At 42.2% G+C, this 16,233-nt stretch overlaps 1 protein-coding gene across 1 annotated transcript; it reads left to right on the plus strand.

The window, feature by feature from the left end:
- The first annotated feature begins 174 nt into the window (after positions 1-174).
- Positions 175-5,996, plus strand: dhps (deoxyhypusine synthase). The gene is made up of 10 exons (XM_068718486.1): positions 175-304; positions 882-1,081; positions 1,337-1,501; positions 1,613-1,734; positions 2,262-2,358; positions 2,618-2,704; positions 2,904-3,009; positions 3,147-3,250; positions 3,836-3,961; positions 4,724-5,996. Exons 2-10 carry the CDS (start codon positions 887-889, stop codon positions 4,817-4,819), a joined length of 1,098 nt encoding a protein of 365 aa, XP_068574587.1. The 5' UTR covers positions 175-304; positions 882-886; the 3' UTR covers positions 4,820-5,996.
- Positions 5,997-16,233: the final 10,237 nt, after the last annotated feature.

Genomic DNA, 16,233 nt, shown 5'->3' on the forward strand with positions numbered 1-16,233 from the left:
ATGCTAATTTAAATGTTTAAGAATCAACTAAATTAAATACATACAATTATTTAAGATAAGACAAACTGTTTATGAGTATAATTAAAAACTAATGTATGTGTGTAGGATTGACTCCATGTGCACAGAAATACCGGTTGGTCGTGTTTGTCCCTTCGCACTTTCCGTAGTGAGAACTTGTGTTTCGCAGGCGGAGACGAGCCATGCGTTGTTTACAGTAATGCAAGTTGCCGTCCTCGTTGAGACCGGTGACAGCCGACTGCTACACAGCCATCCTCATCATCAACAGACGTCCCTTCAAGAATAAGTATTATTTTTCATCTCAATAAATGTTTTAATTCACGACTGAAATCAGCTGATACGACAAAACCAGCTCACAGTTAGCTTGTCTGCTAGCTAACACCATAGCACATAGCCTGAATGAAGGGTTCAATGAGGATTTCAGTTTTTGATAAATATGCCCCAAAAAATAATCGGATAATGTGTTTCCACTTGGCCATTGTTGGTTAATGTCTGTTATTAATTTCAAGCAAAATCTATTGCACAAAGAACACTTGAAGTGAATACTTTTCTTAAGGCAGAAACATAAGCCTTAAACTGGATTTAGTTTGACCCATTAACACACTGAATGCTTTCTCTAAATCCTTTATTGATGAGTACCATTGGCTAAAGCTCCTCACCCAGAGAGCTGTACTTAGAAATGTGTTGTGAAAATCTTTAATGATGTTGTGTTTATAAGATATTAATAAGTTTTATTTATAATGTCCTTTTTCCAGCTGTTCATACATCTGATCCATGTCGCTCAGCAGCTTGGAAGCTCAACCGGGGCTCAGTTCATGATGATAAGCGCATCACTAACATGATTATTTTTTTACTTTTTGCAGTAAAGATGGCAGACCGTGTGCCGTCTGTTGCCTTGGAGGCCGTCCTGAAGCCAAGCTGCGACCTCCCAGAGGACATGCCGAAGATCAAAGGCTACGACTTCAACCAGGGGGTTGATCTCCAGGCAGTGCTGAAGTCCTACATCACCACGGGCTTCCAGGCCAGCAGCTTGGGTTTGGCCATTGAGGAGATCAACCTCATGGTAAGAGGAATTGCTGGGTAGCAAAAGGTTATCTCACAAAAAATTCACCTTGATTGTTTGGGGGATGGAGGCAGAACATCTCAGAGATGAATATCTTAAAACCTGGGCCCATGAAACAAAATCGATCTGTATGTATAGTATATGTTGTAGACCCTGATGATACAGTATAAATGACACATATTCAGTAGCCCGTGATCAGTCTGACTGATCATTTATAGTGTTGACCATTGTTGTCTAATGCCTCCACGCCCACAGATAGAGAAGCGTCTTGAGCCGGTGGAGGAGGGTGAAGGGACTGAGGGTAAAGAGTCGGATGAACACCGCAGCCAGTCGGGCTGCACCATCTTCTTGGGTTACACCTCAAACCTCATTAGCTCCGGAGTCAGAGAGAGCATCCGCTACCTGGTGGAGCACAAAATGGTACAAATGTATAAAGTGAATATAGTTACATCGCCGGTAACGTCTAAAAACAATCGACCGCTTCAACGGGGAGGCCAGTGTATCCGAATCTGTCTTGTCACTCTGTCCTAGGTGGACGTGGTTGTGACCACAGCTGGAGGCATAGAGGAGGATTTCATCAAGTGTCTGGCTCACACATACTTGGGAGAATTCAGCCTGCCTGGCAAGGAGCTCCGCATGAGGGGCATCAACAGGTTGGCAGCTACTGATTCAATCACATCCTCGGAGTGATGCTGTTCAAGGGTATTGTCATTTTGTAACATGGGTTGTAGTCCATTGATGAAACCCAAGAAAAACACGACATAAGGAAACAAAAACAGTGGTCAATCCTGCATTATTTGAATTTGCATCAGGAGCAATGTAAACAGAAACATAGTGAATTCTCTGGTCCGATACTGTGGCTGTTATCCTAACAATGAAGATTTGATATCAGGAAAACGTCCATCAACTGTGACTGTGTTTGAGCACCAATCGCGATTGATGTAAACACACCCATACTACCGTACTATTTAGTATGCCAGAAAAATACCCGGATGTCCGACTGCATCCAGTCGCGCTTTTTGCGGTATGCAAGCCAGCTTGCTTTTGCAGGGTTTTGTCAGCCAGGTACTCCTCTTTAGAAGTCCCAGCTTATGTGTCAGATTCCCTAACTTGTTTATTTACGTCCAATTGTTGATCCCCTTCCTCTCTCCCTCCTCCTCTGTGTCCTGGCTGGATGTAGGATCGGGAATCTGTTGGTGCCCAATGACAACTACTGTAAGTTTGAAGACTGGCTGATGCCCATCCTGGACCAGATGTTGTTGGAGCAGAAGACAGAGGTGAGTCTCTCGTGTGAGTAGGGCCGTCCTCGACCAAAGAAGTTCTTAGACGTCTAACACGTGTACGGTTTTGTCAACTAATTGCTTACATGATTAAATTTGCATGTAACCCATCCTGAGCATTAGGAGCATTGCTTATTGTTTGTCTGACGTCCTCACATCAAACATGTGTTCCACAAAGTTGTGCAGTCAGGATGTTGCAAACCCTACTTTTATAATATTGTCTACATCATGTAATATTTGACTTTTCTTATTTCAGGGCACCCGTTGGACTCCCTCCAAAATGATCCATCGGCTCGGCAAGGAGATCAATAATCCTGACTCTGTCTACTACTGGGCCTACAAGGTGAGTCCTGGTTCACATTGGTTCACATTGGTAATGTGTTTTATCATAAGGGACCCCAAAAGTCATGACACAAAATTCAATTGTTAATTGGACTCTGCTTAGTTTGTACGTACAGTGTGTTTTTGTCTATACGTCAGTCATCAATGTGCTGTGTTATTATTATTATTATTATTATTATTATTATTATTATCTGTTTCAGAATAACATTCCAGTGTTCAGTCCTGCTCTGACGGACGGCTCTCTGGGTGACATGCTCTACTTCCACTCTTATAAGAACCCGGGCCTGGTGTTGGACATAGTGGAAGGTAAAAGCAACATCGCGGCTACAGAACAGGATCATCACATCTGTCTCAGTGGATCACCACATCTGTCTCAGTGGATCACCACATCTGTCTCAGTGATGGCCGTCGGTCATTTCATGAATGTGGACTTTTTATTTCAGATATTCGCAGGATTAACAGCCAGGCGGTGTTTGCCAAAAGGACGGGGATGATCATCCTGGGAGCCGGGCTGGTCAAACACCACATATGCAACGCTAACCTTATGGTAACTACCAGATCTCTATTTTTGACTTTCTCATCGTGACATCAGCTTTATATAGCATTCTGCAAAGACATTGAGTTTGCTCTCAGCAACTTTATTTTAGTATTTCCATTTAATGCTCCTTCATACTTCCATTCCACTACAATTCAGATGGAAATACTGTAGTATTTCCTATTTTTAATAAATAATAATAATAATTATGAATACTTTCCACATTTCACATGCAAATAATATCATGAGCTTTTACAATAAGTTTCATTGTTAGAAAAAAAAGTTAAAGTGAGTTCCTCGTCCAACAATAACCAACTAGGTTTGTTTTTAATGAGAACTTTTACTTTGATAATATAACCCCATTTTTAAGTGACTTTTTCAATGCAGGACTTTAACTTTTATAGCAGTATTGCTACTTTTACTCAGCTAAAGTATCTGAATACGTGGTCATTTTGTGTGAAATTGTGCCAAACTATGATAAAGTTGAGAAAAATATTGTTGTCTACTGTCAAAATATATGAGGCAGCAAAGCAAAGCAAACCTCCTCAAAACCAGTTCCCCCTCCTCACCCACTGGCTCTCCTCTGTCTCCCTGCAGAGGAACGGAGCCGACCATGCGGTTTTTGTGAACACGGGTCAGGAGTTTGATGGCTCTGACTCTGGGGCCAGACCTGACGAGGCCGTATCCTGGGGCAAGATTAAAATGGATGCCAAACCTGTGAAGGTACCGATATTTACAACATGAGTATTAGCCGTCGTCAGACCAACATAATGTTCCATTTATTACAATTTTATATCATATTTTGAGACGTCTTCTCTTCTTCTGCTCCACTTAATTTAATATATTTCCTATTTGCACCTTGATACTGCAACTAAACTGTTTTCAGATTTATATTTGCTCCTAAACAGACTGACAACAAACACTTACTGTTGATGTTTTAGTTGAAAAATCGCATCTTATCTCATCAAACATACAGTGACGCTTGACAGTATTATGCCAGTGTGACTGATTTGAAAACGTACTCTACTAAACAACAGATTTAATCCAGAAATGTGTCAGTAACTGGTCATATATCACACTTTACAAATAGGCACAGCGTCTATGATGACTATCTATGACGAGTGGCTTTTACCTCCATTCAGATACAAACCTACAGCAGAGAAACGGCTTTTATTTGAATACATTTTATGGGGTTGGAAATCATGTTCTAGCGCATCAGAAGTGATTACCAGACAAATAAACTGAGCAATAGTTTGCTGGATGGACCCTTGAAGCAGGGAAGAAGAAGAAGAAGAAGGATGTTTCTAACACGTTTGGCCTCAAGGTGGCAGTGTTTGCACAGTGTTTGATCCAAGTGCTTAGCGTGACGTCAAAGCACCAAAACGGAAATGTGGAAAGCCGGGACTGGAATCGGTTTAGTGTAACAAGTGTGTAACACACCACAAACGTAACGTGACAGAGAACTGCTCCGCTCTTTGTTCCCAGGTGTATGCAGAAGCCTCTTTAGTCTTCCCTCTGATTGTGGCCCAGACCTTCGCTCTCCACGCCGACAAGCTGACTGCCGGCGAGAAGACAGATTAACTGCTCTGTCAGCTTTGCTCCTCTGTCTCTTCCCTCGTTGGACTGATAGCAAATATATATAAGTTAGACCTTCTAAACAGTTCTGTTGAAAATATGTGATTAAGATTTGGGCAAGTGGTGAGGGTTCCCTGTCGCAGCGCTTTCCATAATAATATTTATTTGTCTCTCTATACAGATAGCTGAGATAGTAGCATGCTGTTGCATGTACCAAAGAGACTAGAATGTATCACGTTTAGCCGTGTGTGTGTGTGTGTGTGTGTGTGTGTGTGAGTGAGTAAGTGTGAGAGAGAGAATAGTAATACACTCCTCAAGCAATTTTATTTAAAAGCTGTGATTTATTTCAGATGAGCTGGGGCATGGCACACCATCACATCACTTGTATATTCCTTCCCAGTTTTTTTTTGTCATATTCTCACAGGATGGAAGCTGTCTGAATATCTTAATAAATCATAAATTAATAATGTCTCCCTATTACAGACGGTCTTTTGTGCAGGAGGTCTGTGTGAGAGAGCCACAAGGGGTCCAGCATGTGACTATTCATTTCACATGACTGTGTTTGTGATCTCTGTCGTATAAAAGGACATTTAAAGAAACGCATCACAGAGCACACAAGACATAAATGATCATCTATCATGAAATATTATATTTTGAGTATCTAATGAAGTTCGCAGCTCCTCAGTTGCATTTGGAGGATGCAAGCTGCAGAAAGTGTTGCAGTTTGTTACGCTTGTCTCCGCCATAAATCCTTTTACAAAGTTTATAATGTTCAGTTTTTGGTGACCTGGGAAGTGAGTAAATTCAACTACATGTGTATTAGCTCATGTTTATTAAAGGCGGTGTTTTTAGTTGCATGTGAGGCGGCAAACTATTAGAAGAGTAAGAGCATCACAACTGCTGCGTGTGCCGTCAGTGACTCTCAGCTCCTCTTCCCTCTCTGCTTTCTTCAGCAGAATGAAAATGCATAATGTAGTATAACGATGAAGCCATTTCCCATCACAATACATCAGGCAGCTATTGTGGGAGTGGATATTTCCTCTGGCTAATCGCTGCTCCCATATCCGTTACACACAGTCACTGTTACAGTTTCAACACAGTTATTTTTTTGCAGGATTTGCAATGGAAATGTTGGTAGTTTTTGTGTGAAATGTGTTTGTAATATATTCACATTTTTCATGAAGTTGTTAAAAGCGTCACTGTCTTTTTTTTTTTTTTGTGGGAATGGTGACCTTTTCATTTTTGGAAACGGAGAAGTGGAATTGGAACTGGAACTGGGATAAGGTCAACTTTCCCAAAACCTCAGCCCCATGTGTCTCACACACACACACACACACACACACACACACACACACACACACACACACACACGATTTGGGCGTTTCTGTCTTGGTACAAACGGCTTTTCCATTCAGTCCGTCTAACATTTCCTATTGGCGGTGGCACTGTGTTGACTCAGGGCTTGACAGATTTCTTTAAAAAGGCAATGATGTATGGATTCCCAGCACTATAGAGACTTATGTTTGCTTTGTGCTAAATGGAAAGATTACACAGATACTGAGAGGGCTGAAAAGTAAGTGTGTGTGTGTGTGTGTGTGTGTGTGTGTGTGTGTGTGTGTGTGTGTGTGTGTGTGTGTGTGTGTGTGTGTGTGTGTGTGTGTGTGTGTGTGTGTGTGTGTGTGTGTGTGTGTGTGGATGAGCTGTAGTCACGCTATAATAATATTGTGTGGTGTCTGCACAGAGCAGACAGTGTTAGCCCCCTCCTCCTCTGCAGAACAATCAGTACACTGTGTGATGTGCAGGGCCACCGCAGTTATAATGGCAATTATGTCTTCTCTCAGCCAGATTGGCAGCTTTTTTTTTTTTTTTTTTTTAATGGCTAGAGATAGGGAGGGAGGGAGGGAGGGAGTAAGAAGAAGCCAGAGGGGGAGCTGACCTGCTGCACAGCTGCAGGGTGGGGTGGATCTGTGTGGTTGTGGAGGGACTAGAAAGGAAATACACAGTGGATAGATTTGTGCACATTTGCATATCTATCAATTTATGCAAGACCATCATTTCCACCCAGGTTTATTGTTTCTTTTTCCTTTGAAGTCATAATGTTCAGTCACCATATTCCAGATAACAGAAGAAGTGCTGATAAAAGTATTGGTTTTATTCAGTTATTTCCTTATGCAGAGTGCAGACTTGTATGCCCTGGCTTTTGCCTCTCAGGCTGCGCCATCTTATTGGTGAATCACTCCCCATTTACTATAAAGTACACAGCATTTTCTGCCCACCACTTTACTTGAGAGTCAGTGTGTTTGAGTATGTAAATGTATGCGCTATATGGTGCCCTCAAAAAATTCTCAAAGGAACAAAAAAGAATTGTGTTCATGGCATGGACTTTCTGCTGTCAACCCCACAATGCAATGCTTCTCATTTTACAGAAAATGTATTTCCATCAGTACTGATGAAACCTGAATTTACTGCTTAGTATTGAGTAAACTATTGTGTGATTATAGTGAATGAGCGAACAAGAGAGTTAAGACACTGTCAAGTTTGTTGGGGCTGTGTGCAGAAAAAGTAGCGTAATCAGCGCTTTTCGGGTAAAAATAAATGTAATCTGTGGTTAATATTCTCTTAAAAATACGCTTGAATTCAACATTGGTCAACAGTAAACCGCAGTGATTATTGACTTTTATCAGGCATTTAAAAAAAATAATATTTAACCATTATTTTTCCAGGAATATTCCCATTGACATGAAAAGTTTCACATAAAAGAGCAAACAGACGAAAAAAAGCACAAAAGATCAAACAAACTTCTTAAGAAATTTCACAAAACATAAACAATTAACAGACTGAAGACAAACGGCACACTTCATCGAACAATGAATTAACTGTCCAGTAACAGGACATGTGCATTCAGTGGTCAAATAGTTTTTATAAAAACATAAAAGAACATTTTTTTAAGTTAGTGCAACAATTATATAATAAATACAATCTATAAATTGCCCATAAATGCTTTATTTAAAAAAAAATATGTGTACTTCTGAAACCAAAACGTATGGCCTTGTGCTTGTGCATCGTTCTGCCTCCTTATCTCCACCTCTGTTTACCTGTTATGTTGCCTTAGAAACTCTGTCCTCGGAAGCCTATTGGTCAACCAGCCGAGGTGAGCGGCAGGTGAGGGAGCGCGTGGGTGGGTACGAGGGAGAGAGAAAGACAAACATCCAGACGTATACAGGGACAACAATAGAGCAATAAATGTATAGAAGGCGAGGAAAGACTTTGATAAATGGAAGATAAAGCGATAGAGGGCGGGTGACTTTTTATCCTCGCGCTCCTTTTCTCAGAAACAGGAAGTCGCCAGTTGAACCGCCGTCTCCTCCTCTGACGCAGCTGGCTGAGGCTGATGACGGCCGTGCCACTGTTGCTCTAGCAACCACCCGTCATGGGGACAAACATCCGGATGTGCTGCTTACTCATCAAATCTGTCTACGGCCTAATCGTAGTTTAACCACAACGCATTATCGCCGGTTCACCACGGTGACCGGTAAACAAAGAGGATCGTACGGTGACGGTTTTCCCATCACCTTTCTGACACGTAGACACTTAGTAAACCTTGTGGAGTCCGTCTCTTATACACTACTCCACTCTAATTTATGTCTGTAATCATAAAGACATTCTTTTTAAACTCAATTATTCACATTGTCAATGATTTGCAGGCACAGACTTTCAATAAACAAGACACAAAACTGAGTCAGTTTACATGTTAATATATAGTTTATAGTATATAGTATCATTTTTCTGCTGTTTTTACTCTGTATGAAACAGTTTTTCAACATTGCACATTTGTAAACTGGCAGATTTACACTTTGTTAAATTGACAAAATGAGAAGTCAGACTTATAGCTGAGATTATATTCATGTAAGAGCAATATAAAACTCCTCTACAAAAATGAACTAAAATCTATACTGAACTCCAGAGTGTAATACACAAAGTGTAAACAGTTGCAAAGATGAAACTAAAGTCAGAACAGATGAAGGAACGATAGAAACGTTTTCACATATCTTATAGGTTCTCTTTAAAGGAAATGATTGATGGGTTTTCAGTATTTGTAATTATGTAAATATGTCTTAACATATCCTGACATTACAAGATAGAGATTTCCATGAATGAGGAAAGCGTGACGACAACATGGACACTTGAACACTCGTAGCTCCGGTGCATTCAAATATAAATGCACAATATCAATAATGAGGCAAACATTGATTTGAAATCAATTTTACATTCTTCATTTGACCTTTAATGTTGAATTGAAGCAATTTTGTAGATAGATTTGTATTTTCAAAGTTATTTTTGTAATATGCACTGAAGAGGTTTTTTTTATTTTTTTCACAAGAATAAGTGTGCGTTGGTAACATGAAACCTGATTATTGTCTGTCGGTTTTCTTGTTTTTCTATTCATCTGTTGTCATCTCTCAAAGATTTTCAACTATGCAAATGTGTGGTGAAAGCCCCTGACTGTGCAGAGTTCATAAGAGGTAAAAAGTTAATGTTGCATAATTGTACTGTGACCAAACTAAAGCAACCATAAAATGTAGGTCAGGAATGGGCGTCCAGGTGCCATGAGAGCATTCAGACTTATGTTCCAGTCAGACATAAATCAAGTTATGAACACGAGCTGAGAGGAGGAACCGTTTGTCAGTGAAATGTGCTGGTTTTTGTCTGGAATGAAAACCAGCATTTGAGAAAGCTACAGGGTGGAAATTATTGTTTTTTAGATATTGTGTTTGTGATGTAAGATATATGTTTGAAAAAATACAAGACACAAAGAGTATACTGCTTTTTTCAAATAAGTTTAATTTGAATCGAACTGCACACCATATCAACCAGCCATCATATTTATTTGACACATTTTGGTTTGAAAAGCAAAGGAACATATGAAGAAACAGTAGCTTTGTTCCTCTTGCATTTAGTTTTTCTTACAATTATGGTACCAACAAGAGACAAACAGAAATGACACGCAAAAATACATACACATACAAAAATAAATGTTGAAGCAGACCTTATCAAGACTTATTTTATTACAAGCATTTCAACATCACTTTCACATGGATTTTTGATTAAAGTAACTCATATGGTTTCATGAAAATTGAAGATTGTAATGGTCTTTAAATGCAATAAGAGATCAGGCATAAATCCAAGTAAAGTGTTTCATTACAGAACGCAAGTGTGTACATCTGCTGAGGAAAATCTGTTGCAACTAGGAATTCAGTGAGACAAATGACTTCAACAGAAACTAAAATTATGTTTTCAAATATTTCAAAAATACATTTGTTTAAAAATCCACAAACACATCCAGACTGTAAAGCAATATCACATGCTACAGGCTTATGGTGGGATTAAAGTGTGCTCTGTGTGTGTGTGTGTGTGTGTGTGTGTGTGTGTGTGTGTGTAGACGTGGAATGGAGACCAGTCTCCTGTTCCTGCTGAACTGAGCCAGCCAACGTCACACACTGATTATCAGCACAGCAGGCACAGGAGACCAACCCAGCAGGGGAGGAGGGGAGGAGGAGGGGGGGAGACAGAGGTGACTATACTCACACACATATACAGAAAAGACAGACAAACAGACACTGACGCTCAAGCAGAAATCAACAGGTGGAGCATGAATGAAAAATGAACTCACACAAAGTTACACGCACACGCACACGCACACACACACGCACACACACACACACACACACACACACACACACACACACACACACAATGAAAGACCCTGGCAGCCGGCAATACAAATGACGACATGAGAGGAGATGTTGCTCGCCCTACAGGAACAGGAGCAGTCTTCGACGCTAATGAGACAGCTGACATTTAGCAGACATTGACACACTGAAGCTGCACAATTTCAGCTAATTACACCGATTACCAGTCTTTACCAGAAGCTTATGGACAGTGATAACTGCTCCCCAGCACAGCCCTTTTGACCACAGTGCATCATTCTTACGCTTTCACAACACAATAGTGGGCCGTGCGTGAAACGCACACGTACTCGTCCACGCATGTCGTCGACTTTTTCATTCGTTTTCACAGCGGAGGTGATTTGGTGTGAGTCTGACTATGGTGGGCCCACACAAAGAGAGTCTAAGAGTCAAATTAAGCGAATGAGAAGCACCATGTTTTTGCCTCTATATGAACAGACTGATTTGAAAGAGGAAGTTTGTTTGGATACAACATTTTCACCTGTAAACTGGAGTTGAGCTACACTATATAGTCAAGTTTTTATCTAAATTTAGCCCAAATTTAGCCCAAATTTCCAGAAAATCTGCAAAAAAATGGAAATTCATGTTGGCTTTTGTCCACTGCTGTTATTCGAAAATTAGGAGTTGTCCACATCAAGGTAAAGAGCTAGTCAGCAGCCATTAAACCATTGTCGAAGAAGAGGGTGCAACAAGATGAGCTTCTTAGCAAAGTGCCAATCAAACCTCAAACTAATGAAATGAAGCATTGCAGAAATTTGCGTTTATTTCATGTATTGATTTCAGGAAGGTTGCAGTCTTTTCATTGACACTCACGTAGATAAAGACACACGTTTTTTTTATCAAAGCGAGTTTCACATTTTCAGTTCGTCTGAAGTCTGGTGCTGATGTGAGGAGCGGTGGTTTGATGCAGTCCGGCCCCTCCCTGACCTTTACTCCCCCCCTGCGGGCTGCAGCCCTGTGGCGGCAGAACTTAACCACTGTGAACATGGCAGACACTCACTGCTCACATGTGGGTTAAGTCCTGCTGCCGCACGGCCAGCAGGTCGTACGGGCATCTGTTCGTGACAGAGAGCTAGACGGGTGTGTTTGCGTATGCAAATTAGAACACATGGGTGTGACTGTGTGTGAGTTAGCAAATAAGTCTGTGTTTCAGAGAAAGAGGTCGCTTTCTTCATGTCAGCCATTGGAAATCCCTGGCAATGTGATTCAGTCCTTTAGTCTCAAAAATCACTCTACCAGGAATTCCCCTGGCCATCAGAGACGACTATCATTTCGTGGTGAGAGGAGGGATTGAAAGCATGCATAAAACAAATAATAAACACCATAATAGGCCTCTTCCATCATTGTCACCTCTAATACTTAACGTTAGAGGCCCTATCCCTCATCTATACCTCTGTGTGAAAGAGTGAGTTATCACAGTAGTCCACTGTGCTCGGTCTTTGTCATTCGCAGGTCGTCGCCATTGCGCTTTCTCAGCCCCGTGTGTACTGTATGCGCGTAGTTCGTCAACTCCCAGACTTCCCGTGGCCTCTTATAAAAATAGCTTTTCAATGACAGAATGGAGAATTAAGCTAGAAGGAAGTGGTCAGTCAAGTGGCACTCCCTTTAAAGATGTTTGCGCCCGCTCTGTTCTACTTCTGGCCCTTTATCTGTGCCCCTTCTGTGGAAAGAAAAAAGGCCGGGGAGCACTGGGCCGTGTTTCCTTTGCTGCTAAGCTACTGCTAAATCTCTTCACAAATTGTCAGGAATTTTCATTCTGAGTAAAGAACACTGTATTTATATGCTATTGCTATTTATTACTGCCTGTCGAATGATACCTGATATCAACAAGCACATCAGCTCATCACCCCTGGAGCAGCACTTAATACTCTGGATTCCTTTTTGTCGAAGTTTACCTGTCTGGACAGGACATATTAAGATCCAGAATGAATGCTATTTTGCCACCCTCTTCAAGGCTCTTTATTTTCAGCAGCATGAATAGGCCACCATGTACACGGTATGAGTCAGTGGGACACTTTTGGGGAACTCCAGACTCTAAATAAGTTTTAGCTGGCTGTCTGCTGTCACTGAGGGTCTGCTGCAGAGCTGTACGAGCGGCGCAGGGAACTTAGGCGCCATCACTTCAGGTCAGAGAGAGAGTTTGGAGAGTGTCCCAAAATAGTACAAAAGTCTCTTCAAGATATTTTAAATACCACTCAACAAAGCAACTTGTATTCCAGTTTTTAAGTGGCAAGCCTAAAACTCCTTGCTGAACCTCAGTGCAGATGCTTTCTGGTTTCCTCCAGGCCAATGTTCCCTCTCTCAGTCTGTGGTCCAATCAGCCAATAACACTGAATTATATCCGCTCAGAACACACTGTGATTTTGGAGCTACTGGGAAGAAAAAAAACAGCTTCTTTCTTCGTCTGCTCTCTCTTAAAACTTTGTGAACGTCTCTCTTTTACGCTCAGATTACAGTACAAGAAGCATTTTTAAGGCTCCAGCTAGATTAGTGTAATTTGAGGGCCAGGTTATGACAGGTATTAAATGTCACTCATTTCATGGAAAACTAAAATATCTACATAAAAGCGAATCTTTGCAGGTTTTGTGTTGCGTTTTAGTCTCCACATGTTTACAATAAAATGTACCGTCTCAAGAGAGAAGGTCATTTAAGGTCCTGGCACCCATCAAAGACAGTCCACTAACTTCTTTTTAACTCTTCTCCTCCATCAACCTAAAACCCTCGATCCCGCCATCCTTTCATCCGGCAGTGGCTCGTCTCGTGTGTTATTTTCTCTGCTTTTTCATCTTTTCCATCGGTTTCTCTCTTCCCCTTTGCGTTCCCCCCGTCGAACCCGCAGCCGTTAATGTCTATGAGCTCATTCCTTCCCTTCCCCTGTAATGATGGCGCTCTGGTTGACGCACGCTGTCCAACACCTCACCTCAAACGCTCGCTGTGAGGATCTCAACGTGTCTCACTTTTGCATTTTGGCCTGTCTTTCTTCTTGAGCACTATGGCGCAGGAGCCAGGCAATCCTGTTGTTATGTTCTTCTCAAATTGGATGTTTATTATGGCTAGGAATAATCATAAGGTTCTGCCATGTGGGCTGAGACTTATTGGCAGCTCATAATTGTGCCAACGTGTTGCGTCCTGATGGAGGCGTAGAATAGGAAAATTAGTGTCACTGGGTGACGATCGGCAGCAGATGTGCCCCAGTAGAGTCAAAATGTTTGTAGAGAGTGTCTTCATGGCTTGCAGCCTTGTGTGCGGGTGCTTTGATGGTTTTAGGGTGTACGCTCTACGCTTTGTGTGTGTTCTAAGTTTATATTCGTGCACGCAACGTATGGCGGCCCGAGTGTAGACGTGGCCACTGGCTGTTCTCTCAAACCGTCTCTCCCCTTCAGCCAGAACGCAGAATTGACATTGCCGTTTACACAAGGGCACACAGTTAAGTGGAAAAGCCTCTGTTGAGACAGCTGGATCTCAACCCCTTGTTGTTTCAACACATATCTTTTCTCTCCTTATACCCTTGTGTGCACACACACACACACACACACACACACACACACACACACACACACACACACACACACACACACACACACACACACACACACACATTAAGAAATGCACACATCCTCACAAACTGCCTTTCATATTATGCTCACTATCAATGAACAAACACGGTTATGTCAGTGGGCTGCCGGGAAAACATGGCATGTGTGTTAGCTGCATTCTCACCGTGTCTGTTAACCAGGAATAGTACAAAAACATACCGATCTGACATCATTCACACCTCCAGGTTGTGAGGCGCTTCACAGAGCAAACAGTGAGTGGGGTGACCCACAGGCCGACTGTATGCTGCTATTGTGCACTTAATTAATAATTAGGTATCAAGCTGAAGCGTATGTAGTTGTTGTATCTTTCCACTGCATCAGAGAATTTTACAGAGAGCAGTTTGTTTCCAACGCCAGCCTCATGTGAAATCAATCTATCTAAGTCTAATGGTTCAAGACATTATGTCAACATCAGAGCACAAGGGTTATAATAACGTCTGAAATCCCTTTTTAAAAGTGTAAATATGCCACATTTGCTTTTCATGATTGCTGTCGTATCCATTACACCTCTGACACAGCAGAAAGTGTCCCATCATTTCCTCTGCAATGTTTTCAGTCTTTAATATGAGCAGATGCATGGATTCATATTTTACTGTAAAAAAAACAACAACTGCATTACTGAACACATCCCGCCAACTTAAACCTGAACTCACACACACCTTACAGGACAGCAGCACCACGCCCTGGCTCTGTTCCAGACAGACTGTGTGTCTGGGTATGTGTGCGCATGTGAGTAAGATTGTATTTGTTTTGTGTTGCGTGTGAGGGCTTCATCATTGCTGAGGCCGTGACATTCAGTGACATTCAAACAAGGACTCGCGCTCTATACTATGGGCCCTCTCTGTTGCACTTTTTCTCAATCAAAAAGGGGAACGTTCATTGGCTGGCCTGGAATCAACCCAACACACCACATGTGACACATTAGTGTCTGAGAATTAAAAAAAAAAAGTATTTCCAGCTCCAGATTTTAAAAAAAAAAGGAGAGAAAAGTCTCTTCGGGCTGTAAAGCTCAGCAGTGAAGAACCCAGCCCGAGCCCGTGGTCCGCTCCCTGTAACCCTATCCTCAGCTTGATCCGTTGCCAAACACCCTCACCACCACCAGCCCTGTACTTAGTGTACAGCCGCCCTGCTGCCACTGAACCGCATTTGCACAAATTGATGCAGAAACTACACACGCACGCACGCACGCACGCACGCACGCACGCACGCACGCACACACGCACACACACACACACACACACACACACACACACACACACACACACTTTTATTCCACTACGCCACGGTTTCCTGAGCCTGGGCCCATTCCTACGTATTGCTGCTGGGCACACCCACCCAGCCAGCCCACTAAAGCCAAGGCTTGAGTTCTGGATCCCCACTTTCTCTCCTCCTTCAGCTCCTTCTATTCCCTCTTTCCTCAACCTATTCCTGCCTCCATTCATCCATTTGGCCTTCCCTGGTCGGCGCTCCAATCGAATGATTCCTCATGTAAAAGGCAGGATAACAATAATTACCTCTCCCTCCTCTTTCCCATATTTTTTGGCATAGAGGTTATCAGAAGTCACAGTCGGTCGCAGACAGAGCAAAGTAACAGATCCCTCACTTGGACTAACTCACTTTTCCCCAGAGGGGAACCAGACAGGACGGCGGACAGGAAGACAGAGACAGCCGGCCCTGAGCTGTTGCTGAAACTGTATTAGCTACAGTAGCCGCTGGATTCCCTTCCTTTCATGGAGGTTTTGGAGCTCGCTGACTTACAGGGCCTCTGAACAATGAGAGGAATGTTTGAGCGGCTCTGGCCTCACTTCACCACTAACATTACGTCTCTCGGGTGCTTTTCTAGAACTTTTTATGACCTCTCTGTTCCCACTCTGTGCTGCCAACAACACCCCGCAGAGAGGCACACAGACTGATGGACATGTAGACAGACAGAGGACACGCATGTGGTAGACGGATGGCATACGGATGATGTAAGCAGACAAACAGGTAGAGGCAAACTTATTATGACGGTAATTAATTCAGACGGTTGAAGACATTATCAATCAAACAGACAGACAGACAGACAGAAATTAAGCCA

The sequence above is a fragment of the Cebidichthys violaceus genome, unplaced genomic scaffold (assembly GCF_023349555.1).
Source record: "Cebidichthys violaceus isolate CVI_PGR_0920_01 unplaced genomic scaffold, fCebVio1.0.p SCAF_23, whole genome shotgun sequence".
Classification (NCBI taxonomy): domain Eukaryota; kingdom Metazoa; phylum Chordata; class Actinopteri; order Perciformes; family Stichaeidae; genus Cebidichthys; species Cebidichthys violaceus.